The sequence below is a fragment of the Zosterops lateralis genome (assembly GCF_965231275.1).
Source record: "Zosterops lateralis genome assembly, chromosome: 4".
Classification (NCBI taxonomy): domain Eukaryota; kingdom Metazoa; phylum Chordata; class Aves; order Passeriformes; family Zosteropidae; genus Zosterops; species Zosterops lateralis.
The window spans coordinates 29,102,573-29,128,108 of NC_139765.1; the positions used below are offsets into that span (position 1 = coordinate 29,102,573).

At 39.6% G+C, this 25,536-nt stretch overlaps 1 protein-coding gene and 2 long non-coding RNA genes across 4 annotated transcripts in view; 2 read left to right on the top strand and 1 right to left on the bottom strand.

Annotated features, from left to right (window-relative positions):
- Window positions 1–70: 70 nt before the first annotated feature.
- Window positions 71–13,820, top strand: LOC310908342. Of its 2 annotated transcripts, XR_014589835.1 has the most exons (4): window positions 71–172; window positions 4,639–5,840; window positions 11,840–11,956; window positions 13,712–13,820. It is a non-coding gene; the product is annotated as an uncharacterized lncRNA (long non-coding RNA). The 2 variants fall into 2 exon arrangements; XR_014589836.1 differs by lacking the exon at window positions 13,712–13,820 and having other exon boundaries at window positions 11,840–12,369.
- The window catches only part of VEZT (vezatin, adherens junctions transmembrane protein), an 87,213-nt gene continuing 67,424 nt past the window's right edge, over window positions 5,748–25,536 (bottom strand). The window contains exon 12 of the mRNA XM_083859262.1: window positions 5,748–5,826. Coding sequence (XP_083715388.1) covers window positions 5,816–5,826 — 11 coding nt within the window. The 3' untranslated portion in view covers window positions 5,748–5,815. The remainder of the gene's footprint in view (window positions 5,827–25,536) is intronic.
- Window positions 14,039–17,463, top strand: LOC310908343. The gene is made up of 3 exons (XR_014589837.1): window positions 14,039–14,121; window positions 14,828–15,094; window positions 15,673–17,463. It is a non-coding gene; the product is annotated as an uncharacterized lncRNA (long non-coding RNA).

Below are 25,536 nucleotides of genomic sequence, written 5' to 3' on the forward strand. Positions count from 1 at the left end.
CTCAGCCGCGCACGCGCGCCGCCCTCTGTGCGCGCGCGGGGCCCGTGACGGGGGGGCGGGGCGGGGCGGGGCCGGGGCCGCGTGCGCGCAGCGATAAAAAATGGAAAGGAGAAATCTTGCAAAAACAGCCCTTTCTCTCCGAAAGAACAGCTGCTACCTTCTCTTACGGCATGTTAGATTGTTAGGGTTTTACCGTTTGAGGGCACTGAGGGAATGTGACTTACACAAGAGATAACTGGTGAGCAGAAGGAAAATAATACAAGGGGGGGAAAAAAATAAATCACTTGTTCCAAGTCACAGAGAGCAAAAAAGGGAAGATTCCAATACGTGATAAAGGACATTGCCTTTCCCCCCAGAGTGACTCTGGCACCGTTCCCAGTCCCTGTGACACTCCAGCAGGGAGGGAGGGATGGCTCGTCCCACATGTCCAGCAGTGTGACCTGTCTCTGTTTGGGGGGGACATTCCTTTGGGCTGCCACTGTCTACGCAGCTGATGACTTTTAGAAAGTGTGTCCAAGTGTCTGTATGTTTGGGTGTGTTACTCCACCAATTTCGTCTGAAAATGAACCTTTGCATAAACCTCCTCTCTTTTAAAATGTAGGCTGAAAATGAATTGTAGAGTGGTGTCACACAAACTCAACATAGAACATAATGCAGCCCAGCAGAGTGAAAGCAAACTGTGAGTGAGCTAGAAGAAGCAGGATTAATGGAACATCTCTGCAGTTTGGGACCCAGGCTGTGCTCATCAGGCTCTCAGGGAAGAGAGCACACTGGACAAAGCAAAGTTAAGCAGTTTCCAGGTTATGCTACTTCCAGACCCAGAATTAGCAGCATATAGAAAAGAATACGGATAACTGAGAGGGGAATAGTGTGATAACCAATGTGCAAAAATAGGAATGTTCTATAAAAGAAATTGCAAAGTGGGAGTGAGAAGCTGGCCTGACTGCCTTGACAAAGCAAACATTAACATCAACAGGCCGACAACTGGTTCCTCATTCTCATCTGGCTGCTTTTAAGAGGATCCAAGCTCAGAGAGAGTGAGACACATGTTGTAGAATCTTGTAGGACGCCCTTACCAGCTCAGAGTTTTTTGTCCTTCTGTTATTGCCAGTCAGCTGTTCCTAGCGTTTAAGACTCATTATATTAATGGGTGCTATTTTTCCCAGTTGCATACTACACTAGACAGCATGATAAGGTGGAAGTATTGGCCAGGCCATAGCCAGGAGAGACCTGGAGTACCATTTTTAGCTGGAGGTTTTTGTTTTCTCACTCTTCGTTTTTATTAGCCAACCTCCTGGACAAAGGCAGGCAGTGCCTGGGGAATTAAGGGAATGGCTGAACGCAGTCCAAAGCATTCAGCAGGATTTGAAACACTTTCCTGAAATACAGCACAGAGAGCCGCCTCCTCTTATTTTTCTTCTAAGGAGACTGCTCCAATTGCACTATTTTCCAAGCAAACAAAGTTATAATCTTCAGAGAAAGACTTTTTTAGGCTGTGTTACATTTTCTTTCGTGTTTTGTTTTCAAATCATCTGTAAGTGTCAAGCAATGGCGTGGAGTGGAGTGGGGGAGCTGGCTCTGACAGCTGTGGTTGAATCCTGGAAGGAGGGTGAGCAAGGACAACAAGGGCATAAGTGGCCTCTATCAGCCCCCAGAGGAGTTGAGCAGCGGGATGTTGTGTTTGTTTCTGTTTGTATTTCTGGGACTGATGCCATTATTTATGTGTTTATGACACTTTAATACTCTTTTTCCCAGCTTAGGGCCAAAACTCACAGTCCTTACTCAGCTGTAAAAATCCACTGAAATCAGTGGGAAAATTTTTATGACTGGAGGTTTAATATTAGTATTAAATGCTGGAAGTAGACAAGGAAAATGTTTCCTGCATGAGAGCAAATATGGCTTATGGACTCTAGAAGGAAAGTTTATAGGACCAAGGATTCTTGTACTTCCTCAGCTATCTCTAAAATTTTCTTATAACCTAGATGAAGTAGCAAGATCAAAGAGGCAAAACCAGACAAAAAAATTCACATTTAACTCTGTTCACTGTGGTCTTCTTTCCACATTCCTTAGTGATTGCTTTAAACACCAGTTAGATTGTATTCTGTCAGCCTAAATCCAAACATAGTGCCTTGCCTGAGCTGGTGTCCCAACACCTGTGTCCTTTGGAGGACAGGTTTCAAGGCATATATGAGTGCTTCTGAAAAGAAGCAAATTTCATCTCTCCAAGTGGTGAAAGTCACCGTGAGCAGCACAGGCTGCTGTGTGTGTTCTCAGACTGGGACAAGGCAAATGCTTCTCACTTTGCATCAATAGGTGCATGCTGTGAAACAGAAAAGTAAGTCAGCTTATGGCTTTCTTTAGAGCTTACCTTTCAAATTGCTTTTAAACTACAAGATTCACATGAACAAAACAAGTCAGTGCCTCAGGAAGATTCCCTATATTTCTGTGACGAGGAGCTATTGCATTAGGTAGGTGTGCAGAGACATACATTAGGCCATGCTGCAGTGAGGCTGACAGCACATCCCTGTGCCTGTGCCCAGCCTTGCTAAGGGAGGGAAGGCTACAGACGGTGAAGGGTCCCTAGACTGATGTTTTTAAATAATTTTTTTGGTATTTATGATACAGTCATAAAAAAAAATTTTATAATAAAAGCATCTTTCTTGATGTACTCACTGAGCCATAACTGCTTATAGAGGCAGTCTTGTTTTTCAGGTAATAAACTGAGACATTGTATATCCTCAGAAATAATTGTAGGTCATATCTCCTGAAAACCCCAGTTTAGAGTAGTATTAACCTAAATTATCAGAAAGTTATATTTTGAACTTGATATTTCTAATCAATTTTATATAATTTAATACACAAATGTATTAATATATTCCCATTCATACAGTGAAGTGTTTTTTTTTTCTTATCTGAAGAAAGTTTTCAAGAGCTCACACAGAAAGTAATTTCTCAGCTTCACTGTTAGTGTGAAAAGTACTAACAATTTCCTTTCCACAGCCTGCTGACAGCAACTTTCCTCTGCGTTGCTCCACCCCTTCTTCATTCTGGGCAGTAATGGAAGTGATGTTTACAGCTGCAGTGCTGGAGGCAGTACCTGTATATTTCTTTAACCAGACATTTTCTTTTATATCCAGGATAGTCTTCTATTTCACCTTTGCACCTTCTCCAGTCCTAAACTGGAAACAGTCATTTATTTTGCTGTAAATGAAAACCTGAATGCAAGAGAAAGGCAAGAAACAAGAACTGTTCTTGTATTTCACTATAGATCTTCCCCCTGGCTTTAGTGCCAGGTAATGTTGTGACACCATTAGTGGTGGGAGCAAAGAACTTTCTGTCAACTACTTATTGAAGGAAGACACAAAGATGACCCCCAGGATAGATGTGGCCAGGACAGAGCAGGAGAGATGGGGAAGCACAGGGGCAGAACTGGCACTCTGCCATGCAGTGTGAGTAGAGAGAGAAGAGTGGGAAGGTGGCAGTGTCCTACATCTAACCCTACCTCCTTGTGCTGTGATACCTAGTGTTCATTTCTGCTGTCAGCACTTCAGGGTTTAAATATATTTAACTTAACATTAAACAGTTATATCATGCCATATAATAGCTTCGTTCTACTTTTTTGGCTTGGAGTGAACAGCAGCACATTACTGAGTGCAGAGCTCTATGGATTTCATGAAATTCATGTCTGCTGGCTAATGTGCTGGGAGCCAGTGTTCACAGCATTCCTCTGGGGTGTGACTCCCCAGGATGGCTGGGTTTTAAGTTCAGATCTCATCAGATTTGCTTTAAACTGATATTTTTGTTCCTAGAACAAACCTTATTTTGCCAAACTTGCTTTGGAATTTCAAAAGTTTATTCCAGAATGTTTCAGTTTATGAACTTATTTGTGTGCATTCAGAGAGTGAAAGAAGCTACCATTGAAACTGGAAAGAGTAACCATGTGGTTACGGCTAAGCTTGTTTGTGTTTAGAGGCTTGAAGACCAAGATTTTGCTTGGTAAACTTTCTTTGTATTTTAGTTTCTAAAACTCAAAAAAATTGTTAAGAAATTTTCCCCGTTGGCAGGCCCCTAATGATAATAAATACAGCCCTCTCAAAACCATGGAAAATCACAGTTTCCAGACTGAGGGGGAAAAAAAGGCTCAACAGAATATAGGACAGATAGAATCAGTAGCTCCTGGAGAATTCTCTTTTAGACACTCAGAGTTTTATTACATTGAAAAGTTCTTTGCATGTGACATCTAAGAAAGGAAAATTCTGGATTTATTTGATTACCATTCTCTGGAGCAAGAGAAAATAATTTTACATAGGAGAGGAGAAATCAATAACCATGTTAAATTACATTGTGTTGTATTTCAGCTGGTGTAGTCCAAAGCATGTGCTGTCAGTGCAAGGATCCTGGTTTGGCACTGTCTGCACTAAATCTCCTCATGCTGCTCTGCACAGGTGTTTCTAAGCTTGATTAGGAGTGTCTTCCTTGGGAGGAAATGTGGCTCAGTCTCAGCTGTGTAAGGGCATTCTGCCAGCCTGTTCACATATGATTGTGGCAGCAAAGATAACTGATCTGTTTCCTGGGGTTTTTAACTGGTACTGGTCCCACTGGATAATACAGCTTTTTTTTTCCTCACCCCAATTCAAGGCAGGAGTGTCATCTGTACAGAGGAGCATACAGGAAGGCTTAAAGATGCTTTCTTAAAGAGTGATACAACAAGAAAAGAAAAATATCCAGTTTTATGATGTGTCCCTGTGTAAAACCACTGTGGAGGGCTCAAACTCAAGGACCTGCCCAACATCTTTGGTCCCACAGGCAGATAGATGAGAGCTCACCACTGAACATACTGAATAAGTCTGTGGCTGCCAGCATGTTGCAGGAACTTGGAGAGAAGTTGCAACTCCTTGCAGGGTATGAGACTGGTAACATGCTAACCTGTAGCTGGAGAGAACTCAGTGAGGGGATTGAGTACCATAATTAGCCTCAGAAGTCACTAGTGTACAAAAGTGTGGGAACCAGGTGAAGCCAAGTTTCAGAGGATGTTGGAAGTGGTGCTTTTGAATCCAAATGTGTAGAGTGTGAAGTCACTGCCACCAGAAGAGAACAATGCAAGAAAAGCTCTGCTTTAGCAGCTCTGCTTTAGAGCAGTATGTCTCTGCACTACAGAGGATGAAACACGAGACAGCACCAAACATGTCTCTCGGCAGTAAAGGTAAGGTCGTGCTGTGTAAATGTGCTGTGTTGTAATGTTTGGCCTCCAAAGGATAGAAAACACTTTCTGTTAAGTCTACACTCTCAGCTGGCTGATTAGGCCAACATGCTCCACTTTATAACTTGTTATACTGCAGTTCTCTGCATAGCAGTGTTTTAGGACATGATGAAATAACTTTGCAGCTGAAGCAAGAAGTACAAACACTTAGGAGAACAAAGCCAGTGAAACTGGGCAATGTTTCAAACCATTTATCAAAGCATTTTTAGCCTCCTCTTTCAAGGTGAGTGATAGAGTCATAACATATTGCGCCAGCAAAAATATTTGCATCCAGAGCATTTCATTCAGCAAGTGTAAGTAATCCTCAGTGCAGAACCATTGGTCGAGGTCAAGCCCATTCTGGCTGTTTACGTGCTACTGCAGTCTTACTCTTTAGAAACAAAAAAAAACAAAGAAAGCCCCCAAACCAAAAAAACCCTTTGGGTTTATGTTTTTGAAAGCAGACTCACCCTTTAATATATGAGCCTAAGCACTGTAATCTGTTTTCTTCCCATCTAGCTCATGCTGTGCAAATTGATGCCAGTCAGGCAGCCCGTCACAATCAGCTTTTCACTCTCATCCAGCATCTGTGAAGAAAGAGGTAAGAGTTACATGGCTCTTAGCAGAGGTGGTTAGAATTATGCAGTGCCTGAACAGCTATTCTGAGTGTCTGATTTAAATGAAGTGTGGATTATCATAAGGGAGAAATTGTCTAACTCTCCTTGATTTTTGGATGTAATTTTTTTTTAAATATCCAGTCATTCTCTGATTATCTCTGATTATCTGCCAACAAAGTTTTCTACAGATGTGCAGATCCACTACTCTTTGCTAGTTGAATACAGGGTAACTAACTGCTTTCAGATACTATATTAAGACTTTTCCTACTGGAAACCATCTGGTCACATATATTTGACAATTCCACTTTTGCTCTAAATGGGAGAACTAATGGACTAACTGAAAAGTTCTTCACAAGGCATTATATCAATTCTGTCTAAAACATGGACAGATTTGGTGATCTGATGGGAAGAATTGCTTACTCTGCACTGATCTTTTGATTTCTTGAAGGTTAAAAGTGCTGCAGAGACATCCAGCATCCTAGCATGGAAGACCAGCTCCATAACCAAATAAACAGGCACTGTATGAAATGATGCCATCTCTTCTGTTGTTTTCTGAAAATGTGGCATCCACTTCCTTCTGGCTGTAACAAATCATTTCTGAAATGCTCTGGTGTAGAGCTGCATGCTCTTGGTGAATCTGAGCTATTAAATTTGCAAGAGTATTGATTCCACCCTTAGCTCGTGCTCACAGGCAGCCTCTTACTCTTCTGTGTCAGTGCTGTCCAGATTGTGCACACTTCCTCTTCCTTTCAGCACTCTGCCAGTGCGTCTGCCAGTGCACTCTATAGTCTGGCAGCTGGTGGAGTTTTCTTAATCACAGGTGAGTACCTAAGGGGTTGACACAACCAGCTTCCACTAACTTGTCCATACTCTTTCCTGTCTCTTGGGAGCTCCTATTTGCTTAGTCTGTCATCACAGGTTTATTTTCTTAATTTGGTAAAGAGAATGGCCAGCAGCAGGTCATGGATTTCTTGTGTCTACAAGCCTTACCCACTAAGTTCTTGTTTCTGAATAATTTACTAAGGAAAATATACCTGCCATAGTGCAGCTGCAACCGCAGTCATCTTACAGGACAAGCTCTAGACTTCTTCATGCTGCTTATATTTAAGCCTTCTATCATCAGATAGCCTTAACACCCTGGAGGATCCCCATACAGAACTGGCCAAGTGTTTAAAATGTATGGTAGCTTCCAAATACACCAGCCATTCTCTGATTACCAACTAGAGTGCTTAAATAGTATCAAGGAATGGAGGAGGGATCAGAATAGAAACATTGACATTCATAAAGCAGACTAGGTTTAAATGAAAAAAATCTTTGCTGATAAGTAATTATAAGTATTAATTAATTACAAGTTATTAAAGTTAACTTGCATAATCTTGTATCTGCAGCACAGTTTCTGAATTTCTACTGTTGTATCTTGCTATTTAACTGACAGTTCCTGTACACTGGCAAAATTATAAGCATATTCAGATTTAATCTTACATGGAAAATCATCATTCATAACAGTAGGTTTAGTGGCAAGTGGCTGTATAAAATCAAGCAGTTTTCCATGTGTGAAGTAGAAATACTATCCTACACTGTATTGTATAGTACAGTGACATATTATTCCTCATGAAATGGGTTATTATCACTGCTTGACTCCTTGGGGAGTAGAGTAGCCCAAAGTCCAGAAGAATTGATGCTGCAGCAAAAGATGAAGTTTGCATTTTTTGGCTGGCCTCTGTATGTCACCTTCCAATTGCTATGTAATGTGTTTGCAAAGCCAAGAAAAAGAAGAGCAACAAAAAAGCTTATTGTTTGGGGCTTACACAGGAAACATCATATTTTCTGATTATTTAAATGAACACTGTTGTCTTCCCACTGATGAGACATATCATGTCTTAGAATTACCTGTTTTAGAGAACTCTCTGGAATGTATCTGCCATTTACCCTCATGGATTCTGGATCCTGGCCTGCAACTGTTACAAGAAGAGCACAGAGCTCATCCAAACACCAGAGACTTTCTGTGGTGCAGCTGCTCTGGGGTCTTCCATATTACCACATTCCCCAAAGCTCTGAAATCAGCTGATTTAATCATCTAGTTGAAGATAACTTTTATGGCACAAATAGATCATGAGGTCTCCCTGCAAGCAAAATGTTCCCTTTCGTAGGACCTGAGCATGTTTGCAAGGGTTTGCAGACCCTGTTGGCCCATCAGGTTGGAAGTAAAATGCTGCTTCTGATACTGCTATACACTGATGCTGTCACCAGATTCCTGTGTTACTGCCATGAGAGTTGGCTTAGTGTTCTTAAATATTGATGCTTAGCCTGGTCAGCAAAAAGTTTGTACTGAGCAATATTTTATGGCAAAATTGGAACAGCAAGAAAGATTGGCTTGAAGAAATAACATTACTTTGATTTTTATCAGCTGATGTTTTACTTAATTAGCTTACCTCAAAATTGACCAACTTCTGTGCTCATTTTTTCCTTTAATGATTTTGTTTCCCTGGTGCTACTGTGATGACTTGTGCATTTTTATAACTGCTTCAGGACTAACAGATAAAAGTACTGGAGACATGTGCTCATATATACATGTGGAACAGTGCACAGAGTGTCTGATTGAAAGGGATGTCAGCCAAAGGCAGGACTAAATAAATGCCTCCTAGGTTTGGGTTAGTTTAGTCAGCCTCAAACTCTCTCTGCTTCCTTCTCAAGATCAGTTATGGTACTGAAATAGACATAAATTTGGGTGTTAGATAAAGAAATCTAAAAATATTTAAATTATTGTTCTTTCTCAGAAAGATGAAGTAAGCAATAGCACAACAGGTGCTGCACAACAGGTATATGGAATACAAGATGGTGAAGGTGAAGTAAAACAATCAGACAGACTTTCTAAGTTGACTGCTCCTTACAGTCAAAGGATCTCAGCTATGTACTTGTGTAGGTCGGTGTGGTCATTTCTGGTGCCAGCTTAACCACAGGCAACTTATATGATCTTGGACATCTTACTACATCCCTTTCTATCTCAGACTAGCATATTTAATAATATTTACCATCAATGTTTAAAAAGCTCCTCAGTATTCTCACGTGAAACACAATTTAAAAGATTGTAAAATCATATAATTCCCTGTAGAGAGGTCTTAAGGAAAGGTCATCGATGAAACAAAAGAGAAATCTGCTGCTTAAGGCTGATACTGATGGTGGAGGGGAATTGGGAGATCTGCAGGTTGTGCTTAGTCAAGTGGGTGGATTCTGTACTGAGAGCGGTGTTCATCTTCCGTTCTTCCCCATGTGCTTGTTCAGGGAAGGACATGACTGGGTTAGTGGCTTCACTTATCCATATGCACCTGGACCCAACACCCAGGATACAGAGCTGATAGAGAGTTAGTCCCATGTTCTCTGCAGAGGCATGTAATAAAACTAGAGAATAACTCATTGAGTTGTTTTAGCTATCCTCTGAGCATCTTGCTGTTTGCCAAAGCTCTGCAAACTTCCAAGGGGGGTTTCTGTACCAGCATATTTAGCCCTTATCTAGGTCTCATTGTAGTTGGAGTTTGCACCCCCTTTGGACATGGCAGCATTTGCCTTCCTAGCAGGCAGGGAGGTGCACTCTGAGCACTTCCTTGAAGCTGCAAATTAGTGCAGAGAGCATGAATCCATACAAGGAATATGAACAATGTGAACAATAATGGACATGAGAGAGGTGATATGTTGTGCAACCTAACTTTTTTTCTGCAGCCAGGAGTCATATCTTAGTTGGGTGTTTAACAGTGGGCTGGGTTTATTTTGGTTGATTGTTTTTCATCTACCCTCTTCACTCAAACACATAAAACTGGGCACAGTCTTTGATGGTCAGACTTTTGCTCAGACAGATGAATAATCTGTGGAGATTTTGGCATTGGAGGATATTGACTAGGGAGGAGGAAAAATACCAGTTCTATCTTGTGTGCAAGGTGAAGAAACGTGGAGGTGAAGGACCTTGTCCCCTTTACAAGTCCCTTCTAGGAGTCAAATGCCACCATTTTTTCAAGCAGCCCCGAAGCACTTTGTTACCTAAATTGCTAAACTAGATGGGAATCTCTTTGAAAATTGAATTTCTCATTTGTTGCGAGGACGCACTTTTGTTATAAAATGTTTCAAGAGGGGTTCCTGAAATTGCTTTTTGTTAGTTGTATCTGTTTCAAAGTTATAGCAGAGGGGATTGTTTTAAAATGTTTCAAGAGGAGTTCCTGAATTTGCTTAAAACAACTTGAAAGTGCTGTGTAACAAGGAAAGGGGGAAAAGATCTCGTTCACACAGGTGACATCAGCCTGAACCCTGACTGGTGGACGTGACAGACCAATCACTCCACGCCCTTGGGAAACGATTCACTTTAACAAGAGTGACTCTTGTTAAAGACCAGTCCAAGCCCTGACAACTAACCGATCAGGAAGAGGATCCAAAATGCACCAATCAGGAGGAACCAAAGAGGATAAAAGGGACTGTCAGATTGTGAGGGAGGGTCTTCTTTGGCACCTTGAGGGTCTGGAGGAGCACCCAGTGTGGTGCCACACTGGTTTTGGATTTCTGGCTTGCTGAGAGGAACCCGGGCTTATCCTGGGTTTCTGTTCTTAGTGGTTGGTTACAGTTAAATAAATGAGTGCCTTTTTTTTTTTTTTTTTTTTCATCCAAGTCCAAGCCTTGTTTATAACACTTTGGCTTGCTAGAAAATTTAAATATACAAATGAGACCAGCAGGCAATTGGGAGCTAGCCTTCTGAGTGCCTGTAATACATGATATGAGCTGCAGATGGATATTTCATGGAGGCAAATTGCAGGCACACTCTTGTTTCCTTCACCACTTCTTAGTGCCTCACAATGCAGTGAGGCACAATGCATCATATAGGTCATAAAAAGAGCTGATGAAATGCTATTTGTTCTATGTATTATTCGATCATAATTATGATTTTTCATATTAAAAATAGTTGGCATAACACTATGGAGAAAGTGGGGCTACTGACCTAACCCTAAAAAGTTTACATACAACAAGGAACTGATATTTGTGGGTCACCACCACGAAATATTTGTCTCCTCTAATTAAATGCATCTGACTTCTGTGAGTCTCTTTCAGCTCCTTTTTCTAGTCTATTTTCAATAAGGATAGAAATTAAGACTGTAACTGTCTTTTTGAGATCTTAGTAGATGCCAGTTTTAAGAAAAGTAACTTAAAAAGCGTTGCTCATGGTTTTATATTTTCATCTTTGTTCTGTTTCTTCCATTCTCCCAGGGTTGTGTTATGCCATCTGGTTAAAAAATTGCAAGGATTTGTTTGGATGCTTATTGTTCTATACAGCTTTCTTCATTTTGAGGGTGGGTCTCCTATCTAAAGGGGTCTGTTGTTAAACTACAGGAGGAACACTGGTATTTTCTGTATCCTCTGTGTCAATTTAAAATGCAGCTGTAAAAACAGATCCCTTCTTGTGGGAAAGCAAGCACACAGGTGATTTCCTCTGAAGATTTAGGCCCACCAGACCTTGTAAATTGAACATCAGCATTTTTCTTCTGGATAATGTTATCAGCATCCATGTTATTCTTAATAAGTATTAAATATAGAGACATAAAAATGCTGCCAAAATGGCCAGCTGGGGGCTCATACATGCGTGACATCTACATGCTATTTAACCTTATTTTTTCTTCCTTTAAAATTTAAAATAGATTTTGAAATGTTTTAGAACTCCTAGGAATGTACTAATAATTGGAAATGGCATTAATATCACAGCATTTAACACAGTTTGTTCTTAATTTGATTTACTAAATCAAGAATTTAACCCACCTCTAGTCTGTATCATGGGGATAAAAATTTATACCTGCCTCACAGGCCTGTACCATGAGAAAAGTCAGATAAAGGTGCAGATATGCAAAGTGGCTCTTCAATTAAGGATAGATCAAAGAGAGCTTCTTGAATTGTGTTGGCTTCACTGAAATACACCAGGAAAAACAGGTTTTGTATTTCTGCTTGTTTACAGCAACAACATAACAGTGATGCTTAACCAGGAAGGAGGTCTGGTGACTAATAAAAACAAATGGTCAGAGAATGGAAACGGCCTTGGGATAGCAGGCATGCCCAGCCAGGTATAGCACAGGTAATATTTATTGCTTCACTTTTCTTGCTGTTGTTCTTAACTTGTTTTTTTTTTTTTTTTTTTTTTTTTAATTTCACATCTTCTGTTCTCTCTGAGGTTCCTTAATTGCAGGGAACGTGATGCTTGTATTTCTTTAGCATATCTCAGAATCAGAGAATTGTTTGGGTCAGAGGGAACCTTAAACATCATTGACTTCCAACCCTCCTGCCCTGGGCAGGGACATGTTCTGCAGAGCAGTTACTCAGGGCCCACCCAGCCCGCTCTTGGACACTTCCAGTAATGGCACATCCCTGACAACTTCTCTTGTCAGTCTGTTCTTTACAGAGAACAGCCCTCCAAACAGCACCTACATGAGTGGGAATCTTCACCTCTGTTTTACTCAAGTAGCATCTTGGCGAGAAGAGGGAAAAGCAAATTGCCGAAACTGTTTTAATTCAGGATTTCAGCAGAGGTCCATCCTCCCAGCTGAAAGTGTCTTGTAAATGTCTTTTCTGAGCTTGGGAAAATGAATGCACCACCTTCCGAAACATGCACTGTCTCAGTACATTTACTTAGCAGAAATCATCACACAAATAATGTCTGTCTCTGTACACAGTCCTTAAGCTACATACTTACTATTTCTGTGATTCTGTAATTGTGTGATTAACTTTCACTATTAGCTCTCCATTTTGTATTATGAATTATAAGTGCAAAACCACTATCAGTTCCCAAATCAAGGCCTATTTTGTGGCTGATTTCAGCAGTCATGTATTTTGGGAATTGACTGCAAACACCTTCAGAAAATGTCTGACCTTCCTCTGCAGTCCTTAAGGAAGGGCATAATTCAGACTGCAGATGCTCTCTCAATTACCTCAGTTATGCAGAGATCACAAGGGAAGAAGAAAGAGAACAACCAAGCTCCCAAGTAAGAAACTCCTCTCCTTAGAGATCAGATGCTCCTCCTCACAGCATGTAGCAGGAACCATACTCTTATCCTCTCAGGTGAATGAGGGGGACAAGGAGAGGAGATAAATTAACTGCTTTTCCCCCTGGTCACTAACTGGTTCTTTTCTGACTGCTTACTTGTGCCACACAGTAAGAATTTACACTCTTTTTTCATGTTTTTATTGGTATCTCAGAGCCTTCATGTGACATTCTAAAAGCTACAACAACAATGAAGTTGCAGTTGTGAAGATCTGGAAAAATGCCCATATTAGATCTTTAAATACTATTTTTAGAAAATAATACAAAAAAATTAATCTTATCAACCACATTTGTGATAGTACCCTCCAAAAAACTTTATTTGGGAGCAATGCTTCTCTAAACCAGCATTTCTGAAGACACAAGCCCTATGTGTTTTGTCCTTGATTGCTGCTCTCAAGTGCCACCACCTGACAAGTGTAATATATGGAAAATCTAAGCTTCAGACTTGGTTTTCTTAGAGTTTGTTTAGGGTCATAGTCATACTGCTTTGTTTGCCTTCTTAAAAATGTGTAAGGGCAGTCAGAAAAGTGGAGGGAGTGTTGTTTACAGCATCTTTCCTGAGTCCTTTCCTTTTCAAGTACAAGATGGTCTATATTTGATTTTAAATAATCTGCTAGCCTCAGATGAATGTCTTTTCATTTAATCCATTAAAGCAAAGAGATTTGCATTACCCTTGGCAATCCTCTAAAACCTGACTTCACCCAGACACGGCACATCTTGCTGATGCAAGTTGCTCATTTGTTTGATTCTGCCATTAAACCTTCCCTTATTTACTGTTATTTTCTCATTCAGGGCTTTTGTTTTACTGAATAGTAACATCAAATCAGAGAAGCTGCCTGTGGCTGGGCTCTATGTAAATAAGAGAAAGAATGTACTGGATGCTGTTAATTCACTGTAAGGAATCCGAACTAAGGTTGGACAGTGATGGCTCCACTGCAAACACTGCTGGTAAGAGTTTACTACCAGTTAATTTCTGCAAACAGTTAAGTAGTTTACCTGTTCCTCCAAGCCATTACACCATTGCATGGGATGAATTGTGTGTGAGTAAGAACAGTAGTAGCTTTTCAAACTTAAATAATCCTCAACTGTCCTTTATGTTGTGTCTGCAGGTTCTCATAACAGGACAATATGACATGATTTCTCACTGCATCTTTGGTGGCTCAAGGTTACCATGTGTCTTTGAGGCAAATCTGCTTTTATTGGTACGTTTCCTATGGGTGAATAACAACAGTGGTTTTTTTACAAACTCCACAATGTCTAAAAATGAGCAAAATTAAAGGAACAAGAGAGAAGTGAACAAGAACAGAGTGACAGGTGTTTATTGATGACATGATGTCTTCATTAGAGGTGTAAAGTTAAGGTTCTGGATCTTGGCATCCCTGCTGCCTGCTTTACAGGATAAGACAACCTACAGAATCCCCCCAATTTACAAAGGACTTCTTAAACAAATTAGTCTTCACCACACTTGTAAAAGACAAATAATGCCAACATACGTAGCACATTCACATGAATATAAAATGAGTATACTACATTCAACTGCCTGAGATAAGAGGTACCTAGGAGACCTTCAAATAATTAAGGAGTAACCTTTGAAGTCTGCTCTTGGCTGCTACCAAAACCGGCCTGGTTAGCTCATCTAGTTAAAACACATCCTTGTTTCTCCTGTTGGCTGGATTTCAGAGGCCGTTTTGGCAGAAGCCAGGATGTCTGCAGCACTCTTGGTTGCATCAGGCCTTAAGAAACACCTGAAATGCTGAGATGGCTGCACGCCTTAGATAATAGGGGATGACTGGGCCTAGGCCTCTCATTTATAGAGACAATTTTATGTTACTCTTCAATCTGTACTTGATTTATTTGTTAATCTAACTTGGTAACACTCCCCCTGATATTTTATCTTTCTCATGGCAGGGACGAGCTGTGGGTGACATCCCAGGCTGCTTAACCTACTCAGCTTTGCAGAATTATGGGAGAGGAAAGAAAGATGTGCAGCTGAAGTAATAATCAGATTCCCTGCCACACCTGGAGTTTGATCATCTCACTGACAATCAAATGTCCATTAAGGAGCAGATCAAAATAGTCTGACTCATCTTCAAAAACAAACAAGAACATTTGTGAAGACAAAACAGAGCAGCTGCATGAAGGAAGAACAAGAGCAGAAGTATGCCTTGTGCTCAGGTAGGTTTTACCAGATGGTAGATAGTTTCCCAACATATGTTTAAAAACTTTAAAGAGGCTTTTAAAAAAAATAATTTTGTGTTCATCTGGTTGCTAAACTGTTGAAAAAGTTGTCTCACCAGAAATGTCTAACTGACACCAATTCAAAATATGTGTTCTACAGGAAATTAGGAAATTCATATTAAAAAAAATATTTCCAGAGGAGAACAAAAATTTAGAAATACTAGAACTTCCTACCAAAAAATTTTCCTGTTTCTGAAAACTAAATATTACTTGAATCCATTTCTTTGACGATTGAGTAAATTGCCATTCCTAGCTTAGATGAATACTTCACATAATTCTTTTTTCTGAAACAGCTGAGGGAGTAACCCTGAACAATCACTTAATGTAAATCAGGGCCCTAAGACCTGAGAACTCTGTGGCAGAGTACCAGGAAACTCTGTGGTGTGTGGGTGACTTCTGTGGCATTTGGGACCCAAAGATTAGTAACCACCAGAAGCTTTTGCTTCAGTTGAGCAGAAATCTGTCATTTGGTAGCAGTGTGACAAAGTGTCTTTTTTTGTTGTTTTGGTTTCAAGGAATCAGCACTTTCTAATAAAAATGAGTGAAAAAACATTCCACACAGAAGCATACTGCTGGAAAATTTCAAACCAGATCATTTTCCTTACAGTATAAACTTAGTGAGTAGTGATTTAATAAAAGACACCATCTTCTCTTTACATGGCCAGGTACTAAGGAAATACACAGCACAAAGTATATTTATGTAAGTCTGTATATAGAAGGACTGGAAATATGAGTAAGTTAAAAGTTTGGAAAGGCAAAAAAGCAAAAGACAAGTAATATGATGAACATTTTAAAACAAGGAATGGGGGTTTTTTGTGTCAGTATTCCCTGAATTTTGTCTGTTACCTGAAAATTTCTCAATAGAGTTAACACTGGAAGTGGTAGTAGAGATTGAACAGGCATTTTTATCATCTTGGCATAGAGGGCACAACAGTAATCATCAGTGACTTCTGTATTCAAAATATTCCACCTGTCACTAGATATGACTGGAGCTGCACTAAAATTTAAATGTTAAGAGGATTTGAGTCTGCATACGTGCAGCTTCAGTACCAATTAAGGCATCCAAGTTACTTCTTTCATTATGTCTTATTTTTCCAGTTCTTGAGAAACTGGTCACACAGAAACTATCATTTCTGATTTGCATTTTAAAAGTTAGCATAGAAGAAGTGACGTTCTGGCCTTCATGAAGTCTGTGAGAGAATTCCCATGCATTTCAGCACTAACAGGATTTTTAGCCCCAGAATCAAGGGCTAAATCTGAATTAAGTATCTACCTTAATGGGGAAGAAAGTAAGGATGTTTTCAGACCTAGATGTTCATATTCTTCCTTTTTTCCTGGAAGCCTGACCCAAAAACCTATTTTGGGAATAAGTGGAAAAAAAGGTTTGTGTATTGCCTCCTCAATTCACAGTGCTGGTCCTGGTGGTCCAGTTGCCCCCTGTCCACTGATATTAGGAACATAAGATTTTGAAAGCCTAGATTCCAGAGGGTTATGACAAATCCATAAGAAAGTTGCACAGGGGTAGCTACCTCCCCTGTGCTCACAGCTATGAAGTCTGGCTTCATAAATCAGAGAAGCTGTTAATTCTAGGAAGAGTTAAACAGATTTGAAAAGAGAAATTGAGACATTTAGAAGCCCCTGTCATCGAATTTACAGCGTAAATAACCATTGCTATCTGATCTGAAAGAGAAATTTGAGTTCATAGGGGCTTATTTAGAAGGAATGTTACTAGCTTAATTGGACAGCAAAATTTACCACCTACTTAATTATATAATTGTACTTCCCTTATTGCTTCTGGGTTGTCTGGATCCCCTTAGCCCTCTCACACACAGTATCAATTCTGCAGACACGTTTTCAGATCTTAAGGGTTCCTTATTAGAAAAGAGACCTAACACAGCTCCTGGCAGGTTTTTGGGACGTTAAAACTATTACAGTCATTGTTTAACTTTCAGTGCCACTTCTGTGATCTGGTTACAAATGAGTGACTGCATTTTAAGAGCATTTGAACCATCAGGAGAGCAGAATGCTAATCTTTCCTCTTCATGAATACTGACTGCTGTCCCAGCAGCCCTGACTCTTCTTTATCTATTAGCAGTTCAGGAATTTCAATGCATCAAGTCATTCTCATTCCACCTGCAAGGGGCAAGAAGCACATCTCCATTGCCACAGCATTAAAAAAGAATATGATTTAAATGATCTAGTCATCTGTGTGCACTTAACCCCATTTCTTCATCTCTGCCAAAAGTCTTAATGTACATCACTCAACAGCATATTTTAGTCTTTTAAAGAGTAAGAAACCTTCCAGTTTCCAACACTGAGAAGTACCATCGCAAATCAGGAAAAAGTGTAAGATGGAACACGCACTAACATTAGTTTTAAGTACTTATATAGTTTTCATACGTGATCTGGAAACATTGGAATTTTTTTTTATAAGAGATTAATTTATAGGTGATTTATTCCATTGAGGTTTTGCATGCAAGGTGTACATTGCATGTTTTGAAATACATTACTGTTGTAACACTGAAGAGAGGATTCTCTAGATCTTGTTCACCCCTGTTGACAAGCTGTTTACCTCTGTTGCAAGCTGTTATTAGGCTACAAAAATGCAATCATGTTTTGCATTGCACAGAATTGCATTAAATTGGATTTTGATAATCCCTATACTTTTCCGTAAACACCAGCACAAACATTGTTTTGCTTGGTTATTTTAGTTACTTTCTCCTAGTAGGAGAGAGCACCCTCTAATTGTTGTTTAGTTATTCTTTGCTCAGTTCTTACTGACGGTGAGGAATGTGCATTGCTTCCTGTCTTTGCTCTGTACATACTAGTACCGGCCATGGCAATAGAACAGAGGTATTTTCAATCATCCTGTCATCTTCACTACAGCAAAATTAAAGCTGTTATTGTCACTTAGGAACAAGCTATTCCTGCACAAAGAAAAATTTCTCTACATGACACCTATCTGTGATCAACCTCTCTGTCCACTGGGTGACACCAGCAGCCTATCTGACATTGTTAGCTGTGCATAGCACCACAGAACATGTATCCAGAAGATTTAACCACAGAGCTGCTTTTTTCCTGGTAACACTAGGAACATTGTCTTTCCTCACTGGTGGAAAAGTGAGATAAATTAATAGGAAAACCAAAATTCAGGAAAAAAATTAAAACATCTTCCAAACCTACTACATGTAGTTTACAAGGCTGAAGGAGACAAAGTGAGAAAATACTCTATAAAATACACAATGAACTGAGGGCCTGTTGTACAAACTCATTAAGAGGACATGCTTTAATCTGAATTACCCACAGCTGATGAAAATGATTGTGAACAGCTGTGAGTATCTCAGGTAACAAAAAGCTGAGATGCAGTTTGATTCTGTCCCATGTTACCTTTTTTGTATTCTCATATGGAAATAATATATCAGTTTTGAAAGAAAGATCATGATAACGTGGTTTTTCTGGATGATAAACTGGTTAATCCTTAGAACAGCTTACAAACTACTTTTTAAAATAATTTTAAGACATTCTTATATATGGGCAACATCTTAGTTTGATTTTTGCTGTTGATTTTGTAATTTTTACTTTTACTTTGCGTGTAATTTACTGCTGCAAAGATTAGCCGCCAATACATGTTCGATTTTAGTCCTCCTCTGATACAGATATAAACAAAAGATGCATGAGGAGTAAAACCTAAAACTTAATATCCTGTCAGCAGGGTCTTAATGACTTGTTTTAAAAGCTGAATGGTAAAGGCAAGGTGGCTGGTTCTTTTGCTTCAACAAGAAGCTGTTGTTTAAGGAAGAACTGAGTTTGTTTTTAGAAGGAATGTGTTAATAGTCCTTCCTATCAACACTCTCAATATCTCTTAGATGGTAAATAATCAGCCTATGAGCCTCTTTCACCTGGTTTCCTGTGGCCATCCAGCTGAGAGTGAACCTCCCATACAAATGGAGCTCTCTTTGCTGTTTCCAGGGTTGTGTTCAACCCATCTTCAAGCAATTCCAGACTGACTCACCCAGCTGTTCCTATGCTCAGCTGGAACAGCTTTAACCTACCAAGAGGGTAGCAGTTCAGAACAGTTTCCCAGGACTGGCTTGTTACACTTGACCAAAGCTGTACCGCAGGATACCGACGTTCTCTGAGGGTAGGGGGCACTAAGGAAACCTGCCTGAAGTAGCAGCTCCAGCTCTCCTTATGTTCTTGCATACAGTAGTGACTTGCAAATGCCAGAAGAAAGATAAGAAGCTGACAGAAGTTACAAATTGGAAAGGGTCACAGTCATTTCCAGAGCGGCTCAAAAGCAAAGTAATAAATAATATTCAGAAGTTCTGGATTCTAAAATAGGCTATGGTACTTTTCTGTTGGACAAGAGCACAGCCTCTGTTGAAGATCTGGGACTAGCCCAATTGCAGTTTAAAAGTAATAGTCATAAAGAATGAAGTCACTACATTTAGGGTAGACTACAACTCCCCTTTTCTGTATTTCTGAAAAATTTGTCGTGTGCCGGAGATGACAAAATTTCAGGTCACGCTTGATTGTCTGGAATGTTCAAAGCTTGTTACAGACAGCTCCAGAAGCATTGTGCAATACTCACTAATTGAAAATCAGTTGGTGTATGAAATTAGTAGTCTGCTAGTCACTAATTGCAGAGTAATTTATATGGGGAAAAAGAATCAGAATTATTCATAAAGATGCAAAATGGAAACAATAGCTATTAACACTGAAGTAAGAGATCTAAGACTCGTTCATTGACAAATCCCTGAAAACTTTTGATCATTCTTTGTAATGCAAGCACAATGTTAGTCAAAGGGTAAATAAAACATTCTTGAGATTCTGGTACACAGCACATGACTGTCTTCACCACATCTCAATAAGGAATATAAATATAGAATGGCTGTTCATATAACAAAGGACTAAATAAGCTTACAAAAGAGGCTGAGTTGAGGTAAGAGAGCTTTATAAAGCAAAAGTGGTATGGCAAAGGAGTGAGAAATAATTATTGATTGTTTCTGAACACACAGAATGATCAGACATATCAAGGAAGAGATAAACAGCAGATTTCAAACAAAAGGATGTTCTTTTTCTTACAGCGCATCATTAAATTGTGGAACTCTTTGCCACAGGATATTGCCAAAAGAGTAAGTGTGTTCAAAATTGAATTAGGTACATTCCTGAGGGCTGGCTCTGTTGGCAGCTGTGAAAAGTGATGGCCCAGACACAGCTTTTGGTTGAGGAAATCTCTCAATTGTTAATCCCCTGGTAATTGAAGTCCAGAAATGTTAACTACTTATGGCTGATATGGATCACAAAAAGAAGGACTTTCTTTTAAATGTTGTTCCATTTCTTCCCCAGTTACCAGCCACTCGCAGGAACCGGATAGTGGGCAAGTTAAATGAGCCTTTAGTATAATCCTGCACATCTGTTTTTTACCAGTATGTGCAAGGTTATTGCTTTAATTGGGGTAAGATTTTAGGATTAGGGAGGAGAATGCACAGAGTTCATGAGAAGAAGGTTCTTTACCTCTGAAGTCATCCTTGGCAACATATATCAAACAATTTTGTATGTATTTTAATTTGTAAAGCCTCAATGAAGCAAAACTAATGTTCCCAGAAGGGGGAGGTCTCTCTCAAACTGTGTAAAAGATTAAAAACCTGCTTAATTTTACATACTTTCTTCTAGAAGCAGATTACTAATTTCCTCTGATCCTTGGAATTTCCTCAGATGATCAGGAAAAAAAAAAAACCTTCAAAATGAAACACAATTGTCTCTGTGTCTAATGATTTCAAAAGTTACCCTCAGCACACATAGGACAGAGTGCATCCTTAATTTCCTACTGAAATTATTGTTCAGCTAAATAAATACAAGTGAGTTTAAGAGAAGGAATTCATGGCCTCAAAAAAAAAAAAAAAAAAAAGGAATTAAGTTCAAGTTTTAATGAAAATGTTAGGCAAGAAAGAAATGCTGTATGATATGAAACATTTGCCTTTAGACAGCTTTCTATATAGTCTCTTAGATGCCTCAAGGAAATTGTTTTACAGAATCATCACAATAACGTAGTTCCTCCCAGGGGCAGTTGTTTTTCCTGATTGTGGCATGTACTTCCTGCCATATGGACAATCCCAGTCTCTCCCCCTGCCCCCCATCTAAAGATCTTCAGCCAGGACTTAATTCCTGAGCTTTCAAAATGCTAGGGAGCTCTGTGTTTGAGGGGCGGGAGGCAGAGGGGAACCAACATTTTATTTGCAAGAAGTGGCTTTTCAAAAGCATTGTTTGTGCTGAGTTAAAATAACCACCAAACGCAAACATTCCTGCACTTTTCTTTCCCATAGGATTTTCATTCCTCTTTTTTCCAAAGTAGATGCCTGTTCTGTGTAGTTTGCTATTTGATAATCATGCACTATTTGTGAGGAAATGACGAGGATAACATATGGACCCTACAATAATAAAATACAGTGTGCTTACATGCACACACACATGCAAAACACAGTGTTTTAGAAGTTTAAGAATGAACTTAAGCCAAGATAACTCTTTCCCCCATCAGTGCCATACTGCATGGAACAATGGTTAAATATCGTGAGAGCTGGCTGAGGGGCACTGGCATTAAATGATTACATTTCAGATGTATAATCACCTCTGGATATGACTGACTCACCTTTAGCAGCACAATTCTCAACAACTGCATTTTTCAGTTTCTGGAGCATGTCAAACTGACACCATGATGTGATGGAAAGGGGAAAGCAACTTGAAATCTAACCCTTATCCATGGGTCTGGACATACGTTCCTGTGCTTGAAGAAAGCAACAAGGGCTGTGAAACTTACTTAAACTTACTTAGTCTAAGCACAGATGGATTTGGTCCATTAGTCCTGGTTCTCCATTTATCTCAAACAATGACAGAGGCCTGCCAGCAAGCAGCAGTGTGCCTGATTTGTGCCACTGGCAACCTGCTAAGCGTGACAAACCAGCCACAAGCTCACCAAACGTGTGAGGAAGCTAGAAGAGGAGGAATAGAAAGGAAACAAAGCAGAAAGAGGAGAAAGCTTGCCCTCAGTAATACCTGCTGCATTTGCCATTGGTAGTGAAATCCATACACAGACATCTGTGGGGAAATCAGCCATCCAAGCATAGAGGCAAATCCTGGGATGAAGAGTAGGGGAGTCTGTGGCTGTTCTTGCCCAAGATATTAATATGTACCAGACTCCCATAAAAGGTTAGGTGAAACCAGTCAGACCTTAACCAATCCCAAACTTCCCCATCCCCAGACAGTGTCGTAGCATGCAGGTTTGAGATGGGAAACTGTTGGGAAAGATGGAACAGGAAGGACTTACGGATATGATTGTATGGTAAGAAATACTGCAGATGTAAAACCTGTGAGTGAAATAGAAATGAAAGCCAGCTTTGAGATGTAGGCATGGGAGGCAGGAAAACGGTGATTAGCTGAAGATGGGTTGAAGGACAAGAAAACAAAAGGGGTCAGGAATGTAGCCTTTCCACTCTGCCAAGGCATCAAGGAGAAAACAGATAAAGTAGTCTTTAGAGTTTAGAATATAAAATGACATGGTAATATAGTAGTTCTTATAGGCTGCATGCAAAGTTTGTAGGTTTTGTATCTTGCACGGGTTGGTCACTGTAAATTAGAATATTCAACACAAAAAGAGATATAATGTATTGTAACAAGGTGATCGCTCTCTTCTCCGCTCCCTCTCTTGCTTCTCCCCTCTCTTCTCCTCTCTCTGTTGCTCCTGCTTTTTCCCCACACTTTTTCCACCCTCTTTTCCCCTACTCTCTTGCTTGCTCTCTTCCCCCTACTCTTACCCTGTTTCTACCCCTTAGATCTACCCCATCTCTCTCTCTCCCCTTTTCTCTCTTTGGGGCTTTGCTTCAGCCGAGGCTGGTGGCTGAAGGCAAAGCCCTCTTTGCCCACAAGCCTTGTAATAAAGCCACGTGTTTCTAGAATATCTCAGGTCTGCAGAGTTCCTTGTCCCTGCCGTCCACGGATGTTACTACAATAAACATAACAAAGATTTCATTAAATCCACTGGTAACTTTTCATTGGTGTTCTTAGATGAGTCTAGGTTGAAAATATGGAGACAGCATAGTGATAAGGTGTAGTACACATTTATAACTGCTTATACTAGCTAAGCTAATTTATCACCACGAGAAACTTTATAGATAAGGTTTTCATTACACTTTTCCCTTAAAAAATAGAATACTGCCCTGAAAAAGGTGAGGGAAAATCACACCAATTCGTTTCATTTCAGCGGATTCTTAGGATCCTAAACTCTTTAAAAGAAGGCTTGGTTCTGTAATTGCATTTGCCTTCCAGCCTTGCCAGCTTCTTAAGTGTACTCATTGTGAGACAGGCTGAATGCTTTGAGCTGATTCAGCAGCTTAACAATAGCATAGAAGAAATTTGTACCAGTGAATTTGGACTTCTCTGGATTGAAGAGTTGAATGGGATTCTTCTGAGAATATAATTCAAAATAGTTTCTGCCGTTTTTTGCTGCAGATAATGAAAATGATAGTGTTTTTAGTAATTTTTCTCCAATAAAAGTAATGCTTAAAAAATAAGCCCAGGATGTGGAATCCTCCATTTATACAAAGAACCTAACAATACGCACATCAGCTGTTTGTAGTTTTATGGTTCATGAAAGGTATTTTGAAAAGCCCAGTCACAAACTTAGAGGGAAATCTATGCTGCTTCTGCTTTTGGTTTCTCTGATTAAGAATGACATTTTGTTTATTTTGTGGTGATAGTGTACTCATTTGCCTATTAACCATTACGTTATTCACTGTCTCATTCCAAATTATTCAGCCAAGCAGCCATTAATCAATAATGAATTTTTGTTACTGTCATCCTACTGAACAGGTGATTTGGTTTTCAGTTAGCCTTTAGTTTAGGGAAACCTGTCAACAGTTCTTGACTTTCTCCATAGTCTAGAAATAGCCTGAAGAGGTCATCAAGCCTTGCAATTTTTACCAGTACACAATCAACTGTGTCAGTGGCATTACAGAGACAAGAGATGGTGCAGTCCTGACAGAGCTGTAGACGTCTACAAAACAGACCTTTACACTTGAATTGATTTTCTAGAGTCTTTTACAGCCCTTGAAGAAAACCAGGCATTTCCACAGTGGAATTTATCTCCTTCCAATATACAGTGGGAGTGGATCAAATGAATCACATGCTGGAAATGCCTGTTTCTCTTCTATGAGATTCAGCCTCAGGTGAGTTGAAATCTGCTCTTGCTGGTTAAGCTGTTTGTAAAGACTCAGTGACAGAGAAGCCACAATATCTTTACAAAAATACATCTGAATGCTTTATTCTCTTATTGCTTGGCAGTTTCTCCTATCTAGTTTTAGTTCCTATAGGTAAAACCTGTTCTTTTTTGCTCTGTTTACATAGACATGGAGAACAGACTGTTCTCTCTCTTTCTGTAGTAGGTCATATTTTTATGTCCTTTTCTGTCTCCCATAACTGTACTCCTGCACTCAGTCTTCATGTCTGTATGCTAAACAAGCCCAGGTTATACAACCCTTCTTTATTGGTCATATCGTTTGGAGCTCTGGCCATTCCCCTTGCTTTCCTGTAGTTTCATGCTGCTTGATATACATTTGGCCACTCCAGCATTGCTGAACTTACAAGTTATACTTTGTATAATTTGTAAGGTTAGATTGCTATTTGCACACTCCACAATTAAAAGTTGTATGTCACCATCACCAGCACAGATAATGTATAATGTGAAAAGGACAGCTCAACCATCTTGTTTGCACATTACCAGCCCAAGAAGGGTGATACTACAAAACCCAAAGAGATAACAAAGCTTTCATTAAATGTATTTCAGCTATAGTGTCTAAATTTAAATAATCTTCAGCAGGAGCAAATATTTTTTAATTGAACATCTGAATGTTCATGCACATACACATGAATTTGTCCAGTTGCCTCTCTAAGGGGCAGTTTAAATCAACAGATTTGTTTTTATGATAAGAGCATGTGAAGTTTGGTAATGCACATGAAATATTCCTCGACGGAAGAAGGAAATTAACCTCAAGAATGACCGTCTTGGTCAAAAAACACTAGGAAAGAGAACTCGAGATAACTTGAAGACAGCCCTAATTGACTGCTATAGTCAGCTGGAATGATGCAGAAGGGCACATAAGAGGAAAAGTATGGGCTGGGCTGAACTCATAAAACCCCTACTGTGCATTGCTTAATGTCTGCATTTAATATCTCAAAGTTCCTATTCTACCAAAGGTTAAATGAAATCAGGATGGAGATATATATGCTTACAAAACCAACCTACTGTTGCCAACAATAAAACACTTTTTATTTTGACTTTTTTTTTAATTGTCTGACATATTACTGCACAGAAGTTCAGAATTTCA